Source organism: Anomaloglossus baeobatrachus (genome assembly GCF_048569485.1).
Source record: "Anomaloglossus baeobatrachus isolate aAnoBae1 chromosome 5 unlocalized genomic scaffold, aAnoBae1.hap1 SUPER_5_unloc_22, whole genome shotgun sequence".
NCBI classification, from domain to species: domain Eukaryota; kingdom Metazoa; phylum Chordata; class Amphibia; order Anura; family Aromobatidae; genus Anomaloglossus; species Anomaloglossus baeobatrachus.
Window position 1 is genome coordinate 315,206 of NW_027441798.1, and position 18,727 is coordinate 333,932.

The window sequence follows — 18,727 nt, forward strand, 5'->3', positions numbered from 1 at the left end:
TAAATAATAAATAATAATAATAATAACTCACACAGGGGAGAAGCCATATTCCTGTTTAGAATGTGGGAAATGTTATGCACAGAAAACACATCTTATTAAACACCAGAGAACTCACACAGGGCAGAAGCCTTTTTCATGTTTAGAATGTGGAAAATGTTTTTCACAGAAATCACATTTTGCTAGACATCAGAGAACTCACACAGGGGAGAAGCCATTTTCATGTTCAGAATGTGGGAAACGTTATGCACGGAAATCACATCTTATTATACACCAGAGAACTCACACAGGGCAGAAACCTTTTTCATGTTTAGAATGTGGGAAATGTTTTGCACATAAATCACATTTTGTTGCACATCAGAGAACTCACACAGGGGAGAAGCCTTTTTCATGTTCAGAATGTGGGAATTGTTTTGCACATAAACAACAGTTTGTTACACATCATAGAACTCACACAGGGGAGAAGCCATTTTCATGTTTAGAATGTGGGAAATGTTATGCACAGAAAACACATCTTATTACACACCAGAGAACTCACACTGGGCAGACACCTTTTTCATGTTTAGAATGTGGGAAATGTTATGCATGGAAATCAGAGCTTGTTGTACATCAAAGAACTCACACAGGGGAGAAGCCATTTTCATGTTCAGAGTGTGGGAAATGTTTTACACAGAAATCAATTCTTGTAAAACATCACAGAACTCACACAGGGGAGAAGCCATATTCCTGTTCTGAATGTGGGAAATGTTTTATCCAAAAATCACATCTTGTTGGACACCAGAGAACTCACACAGAGAAGTCTTTTTCATGATAGAATGTGGGAAATATTTTACATTAATAATAAGGGACCAAAACGCGTAGTCCGAGACTACTACCCTATCCGACATACCATTTTTTGCCCCATGTGTGGATCTATTTTTCATGGAATTATCTAATAAAATTTGCTTTGCAAGAATATTTTAAGAAAATAATCTCTGTCTTGGAATTTGTCTGCTGCAGTTTTTGGATATATATTTCTATATTACATTAAAAATGCAATCTTTTTTAAAAACATCCCATAAATCACACAGGTGGAAGCCATTATCATACCTAGAAGTTTTAGAAATGTTTTACTTTAAAATTATAATTTGTTGAGCATTAAGAAAAATTCACACAGGGAGATGCAATATACAGTACAGGTGCATCTCAATAACTTCGAATAACATTCAAAAGTTAATTAATTTCAGTAATTCAATACAAAAAGTGAAACATTTATACAGTCATTACAAACACGTTGATATATTTCAACTGTGTATTTCTGTTAATATTGTTGATTATGGCTTACAGCCAATGAAACCACAAAAGTCATTATCTCAGAAAATTAGAATAATTATCACAAAACATCTGCAAAGGCTTGCTAAGCATTCAAAATGATCCCTTAAGGTCCAGTCACACATAACGAGTTTGTGAACGAGATCGCTACTACGTCACATTTTCTGGATCGTATATGAGTCGTTGTTGAAATCGCATGTTGGGTGTCACACATAACGAGTTTATGAACGAGCATGCGTCCCGTATAACGATCTTTCAAATAGCTGGGACCCTGTCACACAGCTACTATGTTAACGATTCCAATCCCATTAGGGGCGTAGTAAAATGCAGTGAGTCACGTAGGCGTGCATTTGCATCGCCTTTTCCGCTTTCATTGGCGGCCAATACTGCGTTCTGATTGGGCGGCCGGGCGGGCGTCGCCTTTTCCACACCCTCCGCTCTGTTTGATAAGGACCCTGTCACACAGCTACTATGTTAACGATTCCAATCCCATTATGCAGTGAGTCACGTAGGCGTGCATTTGTGTCGCCTTTTCCATACCCCCCTCCGCTTTCTTGGCGGCCAATACTGCGTTCTGATTGGGCGGCCGGGCGGGCGTCGCCTTTTCCACACCCTCCGCTCTGATTGATAAGGACCCTGTCACACAGCTACTATGTTAACGATTCCAATCCCATTATGCAGTGAGTCACGTAGGCGTGCATTTGCGTCGCCTTTTCCATACCCCCCTCCGCTTTCTTTGGCGGCCAATACTGCGTTCTGATTGGGCATGCAGGGGGCGTATCTAGCGGTTAAATTTTGGATCGCGTCACCCTTTGTCACTTCTTTTGCGCTTTGCTTTGAGATAGAACCTGCGTCTCCACCCTGATTCCTTCGTCCATTGTACCCGGTCGCTTTGTTGGTGTGTTTTTCGGATCGAAGCCGCAGCTGCACCTGGAGTATCCTTGCAGTGCTCTCGAGTGTCGGTGAGATCGTATTTGCGATTCCGCTTGGATTCTACATTGATATACACTTCTTTGAAAAGGTAGGTCTTTTTTTTTGTTGGGGGGGTGGGCTTTTTTTTGAATAATGTTCTTGCTGTTAGATATATGTTAATATTTATTATGTGAGTTGATTGCTGTTAGATATATGTTAATATTTATTATGTGAGTTAATTAAAGTTGCTGGCTTTTATCTGTGTGTGTATAATGCCTTTTAAAGAGGGGTCTCTCCATAGTGCTGTTTGTAATGTGTCCTATCCTAGCATTGCTGGCTCTTTTGTCTCTCATTAAATAAAATATAGAAATGTGGCACTCCTTCTATAGTCGCTGGTGCTTGGATAGGGTCCCACCCCAGATCAAAAAATGAAAAAAATCCAGCACTCAAAGCATTTAACTGAAATTGTTTTATATTTTATTCATGGATCTGTGTAATTATTAAAGACGTTTCGGTCATCCGACCTTCATCAGTTTACACAGAAAAGGTTCTGTAGAAATATATGAAAAAGCTGGACCAGAGGAAAAAGCTGCCCGTCCGGGTCTGCAGTCAATGTCACATACTGTCTACAGAACCTTTTCTGTGTAAACTGATGAAGGTCGGATGACCGAAACGTCTTTAATAATTACACAGATCCATGAATAAAATATAAAACAATTTCAGTTGAATGCTTTGAGTGCTGGATTTTTTTCATCTTTTGTCTCTCAGCTACAGCCGCCATTTTGTGTTTCTGCCACACATAGGGGCGGCCATTTTAGTCTCTGCCACACCATAACCAAAAATTGTGATCGGTTTATTTCAACTTCTTTTATGTTTACATATAAATTTTTCATTCTTTATTTCAGATGGCTTATTATAACAAAGAAGACTTTGTGCGTGAGCTGCTGGATTTGTATAAATCACTGCCCTGCTTGCGGAGAATCAAATCCACAGAATATTCTGACAGAATAAAAAAACAAGCCGCCTATGCCCAACTGGTGGAGCTTTTTAAAAAACACAGTGGAGGCGAGGCGGTGGATGTCAAAGTAGTAAAAAAGAAGATACAAGGCTTGAGGACTGTATATAAGAAAGAAGCAAATAAGGTGGACAAATCAAAAAAGTCAGGGGCCGGCACTGACCAGGTATATGTTTCTCCCTTGTGGTATTTCAATCTCCTGGAATTCACAAGGGACCAGGAGCTACCACGAATGATGGAAAGCTCCTACCAAAGAAACGTAGACCTGGAAGCAGACATTGAAAACGATGACATCCCGATCGATGACAACACCTCCGCTGTTGTAGATGTAAGTACCTTATTTGCTTCACGGTACATAGTATTCAAACTTTTTATGTACATGCCATTGAGGAACACAAAATAGTAACTTATTGTTACCATGATTTATTGTGCAGTTTGGAAAAGTTATCCCTTCCAGTTCAGATAAGTACACTCCAATACAATTTTGTCACACTTTAATTAAATTTACTAACTATTAATGTATGACTTTTAATTAACATTTATTTTTCTGTTCCCGCAGAACCCTCAGACAGATATGGTGAGGCCCCAATTGAATGAGAACCCCACCACATCGAGCGAGCCTATTGTGGAGGATAATGAGGCACCTGCACCCTCTGGTGAAATGCGGCGAACACATTTACGCAAAAAGAAGGCCAACACCCCTGTGACATCCGCTTAATTTTATTCTTTGGCAACCCAACTGCTATCACAGCCAAAAAGCACTCCAGTGGATAGCTTTGCCGCATTTGCATCGGACAGACTCTGCAAATTGGATTCCACACAGAGGGAGCAAGCCGAGAGACTAATGTTGGAAGTCCTAAGAAAGGCAGGCCGAGGAGAACTTGATGACAATGACACGATATGCAAGTTGAACCAGCCCCATCATTCTACTACATGGATTCCTCGCCAGCCCCTGCAAAGTACACCAAACAGGATGCATCCACCACGCTTGCAGCTTGACCACCCCCCACAGTATCCCCCCCCACAGTATCCCCCCCCACAGTTCCCCCCCCACATTATCCCAGGTATTCAAATGATTCATTTTTAAGCCAACTGTCATCTCCCACCCGGCCTGAATATGTCAACCAATATGAAGAGGGCAACTAAATTTTGTTATTGTTGTTTTGTTATTTGAGATTAATTTTAATTGATTGTTATATTTTCATTGTAATAATAAATTTATGTTGGTTCAATCTTGCTGCCTGCGTTACTTAATTCAGCATATGGTTGTGATGCCCTGGCAAAACACGGTAGTTACAGAGATTGTACCATACTCCACCCTCATTGGCATACCACCACACAACCCCCACACTCATGTACAGCAAACAACCAGTAAAGCCTAGTCACCCCCTCGTGGATAATGGGATTGGTGCATCTATACAGATGCCTACATGTAATATGATGTTTGTGAGTGGTGAGTTTGTGAGTGGTGATAGCTGTTAACTTGCTTTATGCAATGAGACATACCAAACAGCAGATATCAATTTCAAATTTTTTATAACACATGTATATGTACACAATAACAAAAAAAAAACAAAAAACGTTAGTTGCTGCTGCCCTCCCCTTGTCCAGCCACATAACGTGCCAGCAGCGACGCATGCCGCTCCACTTTGGCCATCAGCCTCCTGTGGGCTGACATAATCCTTCTTTGGGAGGACATGATTTCGGCCAAAGTGGGTATGCCTATGGAGGGAATGGTAAAATTAATAAATCATAATTTTTATTTCTGCTTATTATTACAAAGTATAAGTCAGGTAAAGAGAAAACCGGTTTAAATGCCGCGCTAAAAACCACTGATGTTGTAGATGAAAAAGATTTCCTTTATTTCATAATTCTACGCGTTTCAGAGACATCTCCGTCTCCTTCCTCAGGAAAATAAATCATATTACAAAAAAGGGGGCAACAGAGCCTATATAAAGGAAGACCAGTAGCCACATATGCATTTGAAAAGTGAACAGCCCATATGACTCAGAGCCGATGACTCAGCGCCGCTGAGTCATCGGCTCTGAGTCATATGGGCTGTTCACTTTTCAAATGCATATGTGGCTACTGGTCTTCCTTTATATAGGCTCTGTTGCCCCCTTTTTTGTAATATGATTTATTTTCCTGAGGAAGGAGACGGAGATGTCTCTGAAACGCGTAGAATTATGAAATAAAGGAAATCTTTTTCATCTACAACATCAGTGGTTTTTAGCGCGGCATTTAAACCGGTTTTCTCTTTACCTGACTTATATTTTATATACTGCATTCCGGGGCCGCTGCTAAACCACAAAAAGGCACTCACATGCGATCATAAGGAGTTGTGACTTTCACAACCCTACCAGGTGAGTGTACCTCTTTCTGTCTCTCTACCCTCATACCGGGTAAGACCCTATTGCGCTTTTTCCCCCTACAGCTCTACATATTATTACAAAGTAGGAGATTCATGACTTACGGTTATCCCCCTCATCCGATAAAGACTCACTTATGGAGCCTGGACTAGCATCTATGAAAACAAAAAACACTTTATAGTACTCAACAGCTTTTTGTTTTGTACTTTATATGGCGTTAATGTTATATTAAAAAATTACCGGGGGCCGATCCGGCCGGTGGCCCCTGTGGGTGGTACTCCTCCTCCTCCTCCTCCTCCTCTGGTGGCTGTAGATCCACCGGGGGCTCGGGCACATGCTCTCCCTCCTCTGTGGCGCCTTGCTCCTCTGGGGGTTCTTAAGAAAATATAAAGTTTAATGTGGTTGCGTTATGATACATATAGGACTGTGGGGGGTACATTGAAATATATGGCGGACTACGTAGCCTACCTTATACAAGGACTAAAGGGGTGAATTTGAACACATTGTGGACTATGTGGTGCAGTATAATATATGGAGAACTCTGGGGTGAATGAAACTTCATGGAGAACTCTAGGAAATTCATTACAGTTCATGGAGGACTATGGGATGCATTCTAATATATGAAGGGTTATGTGGAACCCTTTATACTATATGGAAGGCTATGTGGGGGCCAATATTGTATTTGGAGAACTAGATATGAGGGGGGACAAAAATACAAGCAGGAGATGGAATTTTTTTATGCTGAGGGAAAAAGACCCACTACCCACAGCACCCGGCTTTGCCATGCTCTCTCTGATATGGGAAAAGCTGGGTGGTGAGGGAATGATGTTTTGCCAAGCATGGCGAAGCTGGGTGCCAAGGACAAGAGGTATATCAGAACATATGAAAACTGTGTGCTGATAGAGGGTTGTCAGTTCATGGGAAATCTTGGTGTAGAGAGCCTACTGTCTGCGTAATTTCCCTGTGTCCCGAGTGTCAGTGTAATTAGCCCGTACCACAAGTGTCGGTGTATCTATCGATCTATGCAATAGATCTCTATATATAGATCTGTTACATATTATATATATATATATAATCTATATATATATTATATATATATATATAATCTATCTATCGTTCAATGCAATAGATCTCTATATATATATCTATTACATATTATATATATATAATCTATCTATCGATCTATTACATAGATCGATATATTATATAAATACTTTTAATGAATTAAAAGAAAAAATAAATAAATATATATATATATATATAATAAATATATATACATTAAAATATATATATATATTATTTAAATATTATATGTATATATTTATTTTTATAATTATATATATATATAATTAATATATTATATATTTTTATAATTATATATAGATATATATTATTTATATATATATTATATGTATATATTTATTTTTATTATTATATATATCTAAATATATTTTTAGAATTTTATCTATATATATATATATATATATATATATATTTTATATGTATTATATATATATATAATCTATCGATCTATAAAATAGATTATATATATATAATTTTAATTAAGTAAAAGGATATATATATCATAAATATATACATTTAAATCTATATATTTATTATATATGTATATTTTCTTATATTTATATTTATATATAATTAATATGAATTATATATATATTTAATTTAAAAATATATTTCTCTATCGTTTCATTGGGGGACACAGGACCATGGGTTATGCTGCTGTCACTAGGAGGCTGACACTAAGTAAACAGAAAAAGTTAGCTCCTCCCCAGCAGTATAACCCCTGAGCCAGAGGCGGACTCAATCAGTTTTTTGCTTAGTGTCGTAGGAGGCTGATGTGGGCCGACTGGGCCCCTTTCAGCCACTTGATTTTTTGCGTATTTTTTTCATTTTTTCTCGGCGACGCTCGTCGCTCTCATCTGTGGTACTTTTCTGTTTCTGCAGGTTTCGTACTTATCTTCCTCAGCTCTCGCAGCCCGGTGGGTACCACTCCCTAGGGTCGCAGAGGTTTGAGTCTTCGGGCCCTCGCCCCCGTCCATTCCCGCGGTACCAATCCCTGGTGCGTTCGTGCGGGGCAGAATCTTCCTGGGCACCCCTATCCGCTCTGCGGTATCACCCCAAAGGGCGCAAGTGGCTAGGCAAATAGGGACTGGACCACAGCGCGTCTCGATCTGGATGGGGCCCGCAGCGCTGCTACGTTTTTAGGGGTTTCTATCCCCCACCAGGTCCACCTCCCTGCCTTCTTCAGCCGTTTCCCTGGTGCCCGCAGCCATCCCTTCTGCGAGCGGAGCACACAGGAGCATGTGCAGAGTCTCAGCCTGCACTCTGGAGCGCGCCGAGGATCAGGTAGGACACCATCTCCTACCTTCTCCCCCTCGGGCGCCTGCAAAAATGTTAGGCCCCGGTCTGGGCCTAGTCGCCGGGCACCCCCGCTCCCCGGTTTCTGCTTGGTACTGGGCGTCCCAGGCTGCGCCGCCGCCGCTTTGCTGCCGGATCCGCCGGCGCTGCCTCTGCCCGCGCGGCAGCGTCATACTTTAGCCCCCGGCGTCGGCCGGGCCCCCGGCGTTCTAGGCCGCGACGCCGACGCCTCGCGGCCGGATCCGCCGGCACCGCGCGCGGCGTCATAATTTAGCCCCCGGCTTCGGCCGGGTCCTCGGCGTCCTAGGCCGCGCCGCCGCCGCCTCGCGGCCGGGGCCGCCGGCGCTGCCTCGGCCGCGAGGCAGCGTCAAAATTTAGCCCCCGGCTTCGGCCTGGTCCTCGGCGTCCTAGGCCGCGACGCCGCCGCCTCGCGGCCGGGGCCGCCGGCGCTGCCTCGGCCGCGAGGCGGCGTCAAAAATTTAGTCCCCGGCTTCGGCCTGGTCCTCGGCGTCCTAGGCCGCGACGCCGCCGCCTCACGGCCGGGGCCGCCGGCGCTGCCTCGGCCGCGAGGCAGCGTCAAAATTTAGTCCCCGGCTTCGGCCTGGTCCTCGGCGTCCTAGGCCGCGACGCCGCCGCCTTGCGGCCGGGGCCGCCGGCGCTGCCTCGGCCGCGAGGCGGCGTCATAATTTAGCCCCCGGCTTCGGCCGGGTTCTCGGCGTCCTAGGCCGCGACGCCGCCGCCTCGCGGCCGGGGCCGCCGGCGCTGCCTCGGCCGCGAGGCGGCGTCAAAATTTAGCCCCCGGCTTCGGCCTGGTCCTCGGCGTCCCAGGCCCGCCTCCTGCGCTGCCCCAGGCATCATCAGGGGGGTGTGGGATATTTTTTTCCCGCTCCCTCAGTGTTCATTTTATTTAAAAAAAAAAAAGTTATGGGAAAAACAGAACACACTTTTTTGGTAGTGTATATTTTTTATATTGGATCGATTTTTATTATAGATACGTGCATGATCTTGCATACATTGACTCCTACATTGCTTATGCGGGCACTTGTTTTTTCTTTCACGTTTTTAATACATAGCGTTTTACAGCTCGACTTTTTAGTGATTTTGGGCCGGTAAGCCCAAGACTCGGTCCCCCCTTTTGTGAGTTAGTTTCAAGAAGAGGTCAGATTGCTTTGTCCCCTGCCGGCTTGTAACGCCCTGTCTCAGGCCACAACTCCCCTCGCTACGTCCCTCGGGTTCGTGCGCATGCGCCGCGTCTACGGCCGATGCTCGGTCATACCATCCATAGGACTGGCGCAATCCCCTCGGGGAGGGGAGTCCCGTACCAGGGTCTTTTTTCTTCTATGCTGGAAGTGGACCAGGTCTCGTCCTTGTGGCTCCCCAGTTTCCACGTATCCCCCAGGTCCAGACTGACCTTCCTCTGGCAGTCTTCCGACATCTCGGGTGATGGCCCAGGCTTCCACCTCTGCTGGATTCCGAGCAGGACCTAGATGTCTTGGCGCATGACGAATAGCCTGCTAAAAATGGTGAGTCAAGCCGTAAGGCTGCGGACAGCCCTCTTCTCTCCGTGCACGCAGGTCTCCCTTAAGACATTTGGAGCAGTCCCTTATGTGATCAGACGGCATCCAGAGCTCGCTGAGTTACCACGGGCTCACAGACAGCTACCGGACACGGAGTTGACCAGCAGTAAGTCTTGTCATTGTCTTTTTTCCCTTCTCCAAGGCGATTTCGGAAGAGAAGGGGCACACTATACTGGAGTCGCTAATGATCACAGACGACAACCAGACACGGCGTTTACCAGTGGTAAGTCGTGTTATTGTCATTTCATCCCCCCAAAGGGCTCTGGAGAAAGGGGGCATGCCTCTTTGCAGGAAGCAAGGTGGGGGCCACTACGGTTGTTTTCAGTGGACAGCCAGTTGGCACGGTGACTACGTGATCATGGATAATCCCCGGACGTGTTTTTTCCCAGTGGTAAGTCCGTTTATTTGTCTTGCCCCTTCTCGAAGGGGGCTCAGAAAGGAAGCGGCACGCTACCCTTTATGCGACCCGCCTGGGTTCCTCCGGGCTTCTCGTCACTATCGTGCCGCTCCGCAGGGATTTCCCGGACACCATACGCAGTGGTCCACGTCTCACCTATGCCGACCCAGGGCTGAGTCTCCTCTTGAGTGAGTACCCTCTTTTCACAAAGCTGATGTCTGCCCGCTACCCGGCCTGAACCTCTAGCATCAGTGTTTCCACCATCGAGACCTCTGACTCGGGATCAGGAACGCAGATTCGACATCTAGGAAGTCCCTGACTTTTTTTCCGACTTTCGGGAACGCCCTTTCGGAGATAGGTCGAGTCTAGTTTATCCCTAGGCTACGTCAGGGTAGGCTACTCTCCCCCCTAGGCTACGTAAGAGAAGGGTATATCCCCTTCCCGGCATCGGCCCTGATGCACCAGGTTTCGTTCCCTCACGCAAACCCGTCTGAAAACCTTTATCCCTACAACAGCCATCTCTGCCTGGCATGGCTGCGGTCCTTTCCAGCCTTTCTAAAAACGCTTACAGGGATCACTGTCCCTACGTATTCTACTCTGCAGAGCTGCTAGGCTTTCTCCGCCCAGAAACGGCCGGGAGGCCCAGAGTCTCCATTCAAGAACCATCGCCTTGAGGCTCAGACCATCTTCACCCTCTAGGAAGCTACCCCTTCCTTGCTACTAGGGTAGCTGAGCTACCGGATGGAGTCCTCCCAGACCGGGCCCGGTCCGGTCCATCATCCCTCAGGCACAGTATTCGAGCCGTTGAAGGGTGGCTACTTCTCACGCAGGAGTAGTTTTTTCACTCCTGACACAGAGCCCCACGTGCTTTTTGCCTCCCGTGCCCGTTTCTTCCCTTCGGTTTTTTGGCTCCTTCACAGCCTGTGGCGGTGGTAGCGACGGTGCACATGCCAGATTTCATCCCGGACTCTCCAATGGAGCACGCTGAGGAACGGAGACAGGAAGGTTCCGTCTTCGCGGGTGACCCGTCAATCCCCTCCTAGCGGACCAGTCTTCGCAACCATCCCTGGAAAGCTCCCTTTCCTCCCCTGGAGCTTATTATCAACAGTCACCAGCCTCCCGTGCTAGGGTATGCTATCCCACCATTCCTCGGCAGGGTCCCGAGGGACACTCCTAGAGCGTCGTCTCTCCTTCAACATTCCGGACTTCAGAGGCAGCTGGTTAGCCCAGTTACAATTTCTTCTCTAGGTCGCGGTGACCCAGCCAGGTTCCAGTCGGACCATGCCACAGCGGTGATTACATCATCCACCAGGAAGATGCAGTGAGTGTCATGGCAAGGGAAGAGGCCAAGAAGATCTTGCTCTGGGACGGGTCCCTTCACTCGCTAATCTCGGCAGCACATCCCTAGCGGGGACGTTTGGACGGCCGATGTCCGCGGTAGGATGGACCTCCCGTAGGTAAAGGGCTCCAACGCGGAAATCACCAGCCAGATCGCTGGCGAAGGAAGACCTCTGGTCGTGGACCATTTTTGGCCTTCCGATCCAAATCTCAGTCAAGGGTGCTTAGGGTATGCACCTGCTCCGGACTAGATGTCGACGCCCTAGTCCGGTCGTGTAGCCTGTTCAGGCTCTCGTGCATCTGCCCGCGGCTTCCTATGATCTCAAGGGTTCTCAAGATGGACCAAGGCAAGCGATAGATCGGGGGTGACCCAGGCGAGCATAGTTTCACATATTTTACTCATCTCCTCGCAAATGCCCCGTGGCCCCTTCCAGACCGCAAAATTCTTCCGTGTCGGGGCCCCTCTATTCTACCAGGGCTCAGAAGTCCCAAGTTACATAGCCTCATCAGGGGATCCCGGATGCTGGCTCGTCAGGACGGTGGGCAAGATGATGGCAGATATTGAAGAGGGCCGGGAATCAAGTTTCCTTGCAGATTTTATTTCATCGTTCACTAGAAATGTGGGACCTGAATCCAGTGATGGGTTCGCTCAAGGTTCCCCTTTTTTCCCTGCTACCACCTGTTTTGATAGGTGGGCTCCTCATGGCCATCGGGTTGTTACAGACGGCATCAGGGCGGTCAGCCCTCTCGTCGTTTTTTCCCCATTTTCCGGCTCCGCCAACAGGACAAGGGGGGGCTCCAGCCAGAACCTTTCGTTTCTGTCCAAGACACCTCGCTGTTCCTTCCAGCAGAGGACTTTGGGTTTCGGTCTTTCGGCTCTAGGCTCCTCTCTCAGCCACAAAGGGGCATAGTTCGTTCCAGGGCTGGTGCGAGCCCTCAGTTTTTCGTGTCTGCAGGACACCATCTTTCGGTTACGCCGATCGTCAATACATTCTTTCACCCTTGCCCAAGAAGCGTGTGCCGGCGCCAAGGGCCAGAATTTCACATGGATCCTTTCCTCCATATGTGTAGACTATCGCATGAAGGACGGGCTTCCGCCGCGGTCTACCGGGCAAGGGGGCACCCTCGAACGATTGGACTCCAGTCGTAGATCGACCAGGTCCCCTGGTCCGCCACCCGCTCTAGCTGGCATACCTTGACTATTTTCTACCAGGTTCACACCCAAGCTTGGCAGAGGCCAGTCTTGGCGTAGGGTTTGCGGGTGGCATTGGCACACCTGTTGCAACATTAGGCGCTTGTAGGTCTGGGTCAAGCCCACTCCGGTGATGGTTTTTCTTCCCACCCAGGGACTGCTTTTGGACGTCCCATGGTCCTGTGTCCCCCAATGAAACGATAGAGAAAGAAGGATTTTTGTGTACTCACCGTAAAATCTCTTTCTCTGAGTCTTCATTGGGGGACACAGCACCCACCCTGCTTGTGTTTTTTGTTATATAGGACATGCCTGTTGCCCCAGTGCCTGTATTCCCAGGTCACTGGTCACACGAATGATCGTCATAGTTTCTTACCTTGTTTTATTCAGGATTGTTTGGTTCTCCTCCTACTGCTTGTGCACTAAACTGATTGAGTCCGCCTCTGGCTCAGGGGTTATACTGCTGGGGAGGAGCTAACTTTTTCTGTTTACTTAGTGTCAGCCTCCTAGTGACAGCAGCATAACCCATGGTCCTGTGTCCCCCAATGAAGACTCAGAGAAAGAGATTTTACGGTGAGTACACAAAAATCCTTCTATATATAGATATATATATATATATATTATTTATATATGTATTATATATTTATATATTTATTTTTATAATAAATATATATATATATATATATATATATAGATATATATATATATATATCTATATATATATATATATATATATAATTATATATAAATAGATATATATTTAAGAACACCATTATACGTTGCCAAGGCACACTCATCTGCGCCTACCTTGGTTTTGTAACTCTGCTTGTATGGCAGAGATCCGGGCACTGGAGCGGTACCGCAGATCCGCTAATTTTTTGCGGATCTGGGCGCAGGTGCGCTCCAAATGAAATCTCCTCCTCAACCCACGTTGGATCCTGCGCAAGACCGCTTTCTTATGGAGAAGTGGATGCTCTTGCGCCTCACGGCAATCATAATCGCGAGCATCCACTTCTCTAATTAGGTAACGGACCTCCGCCTCTCCCCAAGCTGTTGCCCTCCTGCGTGCCGCCATTGTTCGCTGGTGTGTCTGCGTAGCAAACGCAGTTGCGTCACCCGCGGTAACGCCTCTTCACATCTGATTCGACGGATAGCGTCACGTGAACGCTAGCTCCAATCAGATTGGGGTGGACGTTGTTGATCCTGCTCCAGCCAATGGCCGCCGATATTACATCTTCGGCCATGCCTGGATTGTTGATTTGTGAAATATTACAATTGCTATGATTGAAGGTGAAAGTGCGACGCACTTTTAACAAATCAGAATGATCTTTGCTGCAGAAATGAGATCGCGCCATGACGCAAATGCTGTGTCAAGGGGTCGTGGTATCACACACTGCGAGCGCACATACAATTATAAAAAATCGAAAAAGAGATGTCGTTTGAAGGTTTCGGGGACGCACAAACGTCCCCGTTTAAAAACCCCAAATGAAAATATATAAGGCTTCATATTCATAATTTGTGTGTTTTTTTTTTTTATTGCATTGGTACATGGAAATCAAAATTGTACAAGAGCCCTAAATGATGTATTCATCATACAGCTGGACGCCAAATTGAGGAAGTAAATAAACCTTTGCAGGGTTTTACCTAAAGAAAAGCAATGTTGAAGTTAAAAGTGAACATTTTACTTTTAAACCCAAAAACAAATTTTAGTCATACCATTGAGCATTTCTACTATGGTATCAAGATAAAATTCACCATAAAATATATTGTGCAATTTCTTCTTAGTGCACCCATATGTAATATGTGGTTGAAATCAACTGGTTTGGCACATATTTTGGCACGCTGTTGTTCGCTACGCTCACTCTCAATGTGCGATCCGGAGCAGGAGGCCCAATGATAGCGGTGATGACACCCGGTGCCGGGCCGGACTAGTCTGGGGGTCGTAAGTGGTTGCCGGAGTCATGGCTTCAGTGGGGGTGATTGTAGTTTATATTCGTGACGCCACCTTAATCCGCCGCTGCTGTATGGGGCCTCCGGGGGTGATGTAACGGCAGCAATGGTGGTACTGCTCCCCACAGTAGCCCTTAATAGTGAATGAATGACAAACAAATCTTGTGGAAAGTTAAAACAACTGTTTATTAAAGTAATCATTTTGCAAAAATGACATTTTAGTATAAATGTGATGAACATAACAATACAAGTAACCATATATTTTAAAATTAGTATAAATGTGATGAACATAATACAAGTAACCATATATTTTAAAATTAAGAAGGGAAGTTTCTAAAACAAATCAATACAAGAAAATAAAACTCAGCATAATAAATGTGCTCAATACAAGTTTATCTAATGCTGCCACGTAATTGCACCAGGACCATTAAAATATTGGCAGTACTTTTCTCGACAGGCCTTCGCATCATCGGTATTTCTGCCGGGCGCCAATGGTTGAAGTCCTGCGATTGCGGGATCTTCAGAATGCCATTCGCCAAGCACCACTTCGCCATTTAAGTCATCAGAGTCTACAAAGCCTGTTGGACAGTACGTAATAGCATCTCGCCGTCGAAGAAAGTTGTGAAGGGCGCAACAGGCCAAAACAACTGCGTCTATTGATGGTAGACTCAGGTTAATTGGTGTGTGGAAAACGCGGAAGCGATTTGCCATTATCCCAAAGGCATTTTCCACAACCCTGCGTGCCCTTGATAATCTGTAATTGAACCTTTGTCTTTCCGCCGTTAGACTTTTCTGTGGGAATGGTTTCATGAGATTGGGATGAAGTGGGAAGGCTTCATCGCCCACAAATACAAAGTTAAGGTTTGCGGTAGTGTCAGAGTTGGGGGGCAAGTGCAGTTCACCATTTTGCAAACGTTCACCAAAGCCTGTGTGTTCTAAAACCCCACCGTCAGAAACCCGGCCATTCATGCCAACATCAACAGCAATAAATTCGTAATTGGCATTCACAAGGGCCATTAGGATGATGCTGAAATAGCCCTTATAGTTATAAAAATAGGAGCCGCTGTTCAGTGGTTGAGTGATCCGCACATGTTTCCCGTCCAAAGCACCACCACAGTTTGGGAACTGCCAAAGGTGTTCAAAATCGGTGGCAATCTTCTGCCATTCCTCCACAGTTTTGGGGAACTCAATGTAGTTACGCAGACTGTGGAAAATTGCTCTACATGTCTCCGGAATAAGAACGCTGAGCAGGGACCTTGAAATTGCAGAAGAAAAATGTAAGTCTTGCAGGGAGCGTCCGGTGGCCAGGAAACGCAGCGTGACTGCCAATCTTTCATCTGCCGGGATGGCAGCACGCATCGCTGTATTCTTGCGCTGAATAATTGGCGTAACTCTTTCGAGTAAAAGGCTAAATGATTCTTCTGACATCCGCAGAAAATTGCGGAAATCCTGAGGATTATTTTCCTGCAGCTCTCTTAGCAGTTGCATGTGGGAGTATTTGTACCTCTTCTGCAGCCACTCTCTGGTCCACATGCGGCGCTTTCGTTTGGAACGCCTCTGTTCCACTTCACGTAGCCGACCGGCCTCAAACATCAATGCAGCACCCAGCACAACACGCTGCATGTCATTCATGTTGTCCACACTGCAAAAAAACATGTAAAGATGAGAAAAGTTGCTATAAACCAATCACATTTTTTGGGGGGGTGTAAAAGAGACACTAAAATGGCCGCCCCCATAGAAGTGCACCACTTCTAACTGTGTCAGAGAAACAAATGGCGGCTGTAACTGTGTCAGAGAAACAAAATGGCGGCTGTAACTGTGTCAGAGAAACAAAATGGCGGCTGTAACTGTGTCAGAGAAACAAAATGGCGGCTGTAACTGTGTCAGAGAAACAAAATGGCGGCTGTAACTGTGTCACAGAAACAAAATGGCGGCTGTAGCAAAGAGACAAAATAACCAGCAATACTAGATAAGGACACATAAAAGGACGATGGACGCACAAAAGGCAATATGTATACAGATAACAACCAACCACTTTCATGATCCGCAAAAATAATTACTATCTATAAACACAAATACTTTCCATACTATAACAAAAACATGGAACAAGTAACATAGACTTTACGAAAATGACTTACCACGTCCAGAAAATGCAGCCGTCTATGCTATCTATTAATAATCGCAGTTTCGATCCTCACAGCGACACGCTCGGGAACGAATGAGGGATATACAAGTGCAGATGCGGCTTTGATTCGAAAGCCAAGCAAGCGGGAACAAAGCACGAATGAATCTGTAATACAGCGACACGCTCGGGAACGAATGAGGGAAGATGCAGCTTTGATCCGAAAACCAAGCAAGTGGGAACAAAGCACGAATGAATCTGGGTGTAGTCACAGGTTTGCTCCTAGAAGACTCAAAAGGGAACAAAGCATGAAGCGATACCCAATCAGAGCGCAATAGTGTTCTCATTGCTAACCAATCGTTGCAGAGAGGGGGCGTGGAAATGGCGACGTAACTACACACTATTGTTCTCAGCGCCAACCAATGGGCGCAGAAGGGGCGTGGAAACGGGGACGCAACAACACGCCTTCGTGCATCTCATCTAGGTCGTCAACGAAATCGTAAATAGGGTGTCAAACATACAGATTCATGCAGCCCAGCAGGACTCCAACGAGCCAAAAATGGCCCAAGCTGTTCGGCATCGATCAGCGATTTCGCAGCAGGGGGTGAATCGTTGGTACGTGTCAAACATGACGAGATCGCAATTGAAGTCGTTCTTGCGTCACAGAAACTGTGACGTAGTAACGATCTCGTTGTACGATCTCGTTATGTGTGAAGTGGCCTTAATCCTGAATCGGTAACCTGTGGTTATAATAGTCATTGAATACAGTAACTGCAAAGGTAGAAATAATCGCATTCTATGTAATGAAATTTGATCACAGCAACTACAAGTATAGGATAGTAAATTAATCGGCAGCCTCCCAGAGAGACAAATGCATACCGTTTTGTGATTACACTCATCACATGGCTAATGCTAGCTACATCTGCCGGCTACCATCAGGATAAAATTATTTATACAGCCCAACTTAATAACAACACAACAAATAGTTATCTCCCATCAGAGTGTAGTCACTAAATGAAACAAAATTTGTATGATAATTGAACATTTATTGTAAAACTGTCATGAATTAATTATATCAAGACGCATTCATCCAATGCACCATGTGTGTTGTACAACTGTAACATTACATTTTTAGAAAAAACTTTTTGTGTATATATGTCTTTTTCACTTTTTGTCACTAAATTATAATAAAATTTGATATTTTGATATGAATATGTGGAATTGCTCCCAGTTCTTTTGTAATATATGAATCATATGGAGCTAGCATAAAATGCATATGAATATAAAAATCTGGATTATTTGTATGGTACTAATGGGACAGTGTTGCTGATCAATAAAGTGGTGTAAAACGCTGTGGAATATGTTGGCGCTATGTAAAGATAAAGATTATTATTATGACACATGTCCTCCAACATAATCAGACACTTAGGACACTCAGGGTCCGTTTTGTTACCCATCTTTGATAATATCTCTGGTGTTAAATAATATACTGAATAATTATGAAATTCTATATCCAGGATTTTTACTGTAGCTCATAAAATCTGAGTATCTAAACTAATGTTCTTCATTTCTTCTTCCTCCATTTCCTTTTTGCTGGAGCAGAGGTCGCCCAACCTGTTCCCTCATTATGGCATTAAATATCTTGGATACAATACTCTTATTACTGACATTTTGAAATTTCTCACTAACAAAGCTTTAGCTGCTAATTTCTCTAAAAGTACATCCATTTTTCCTCTGTGAGGCCTAACATGACAATTTAAGCCTATACTCTTGGTCTTTCTTTTTTTTTTAAGATATTATGACCTCCTGGTCCGTTTCCTTCCTTTCCTCGGCTGTACTGACACCTGATGAAATCCATTTCTCACACCCATCTAGATGTAGGAATTCAGGAAGAGTCTTCCAAAAATGGAAAGGATTGGAGGCACGCACCGTCATTGCAAGTAGATGTTTTATTCAGACTTCAGGCATCAGGGGAGGGAGTGAGTGCAGAGCACATCCGGACTACGGCTGCCGTTTCACACCAGCGGTGGTGCTTCAACGGGTCCATACTGATTAATGTCAGTTGTGTTCCCTTTATAGGGTCTCAGAAACATGTGACAATTTAAAAACATAATAATATAGAAACATCGACAAAAACACTAACAGAATGCAACATTATATATCCTACACTA

The 18,727-nt window shown here is 45.1% G+C and overlaps 1 protein-coding gene across 1 annotated transcript in view; it reads left to right on the forward strand.

The window, feature by feature from the left end:
• LOC142259027 (uncharacterized) overlaps window positions 1–914 on the forward strand; it is a 36,405-nt gene extending 35,491 nt beyond the window's left edge. The window contains exon 10 of the mRNA XM_075331563.1: window positions 28–914. Within this exon, the coding sequence (XP_075187678.1) occupies window positions 28–808 (781 nt within the window). The 3' untranslated portion in view covers window positions 809–914. The remainder of the gene's footprint in view (window positions 1–27) is intronic.
• The last annotated feature ends 17,813 nt before the right edge of the window (window positions 915–18,727 follow it).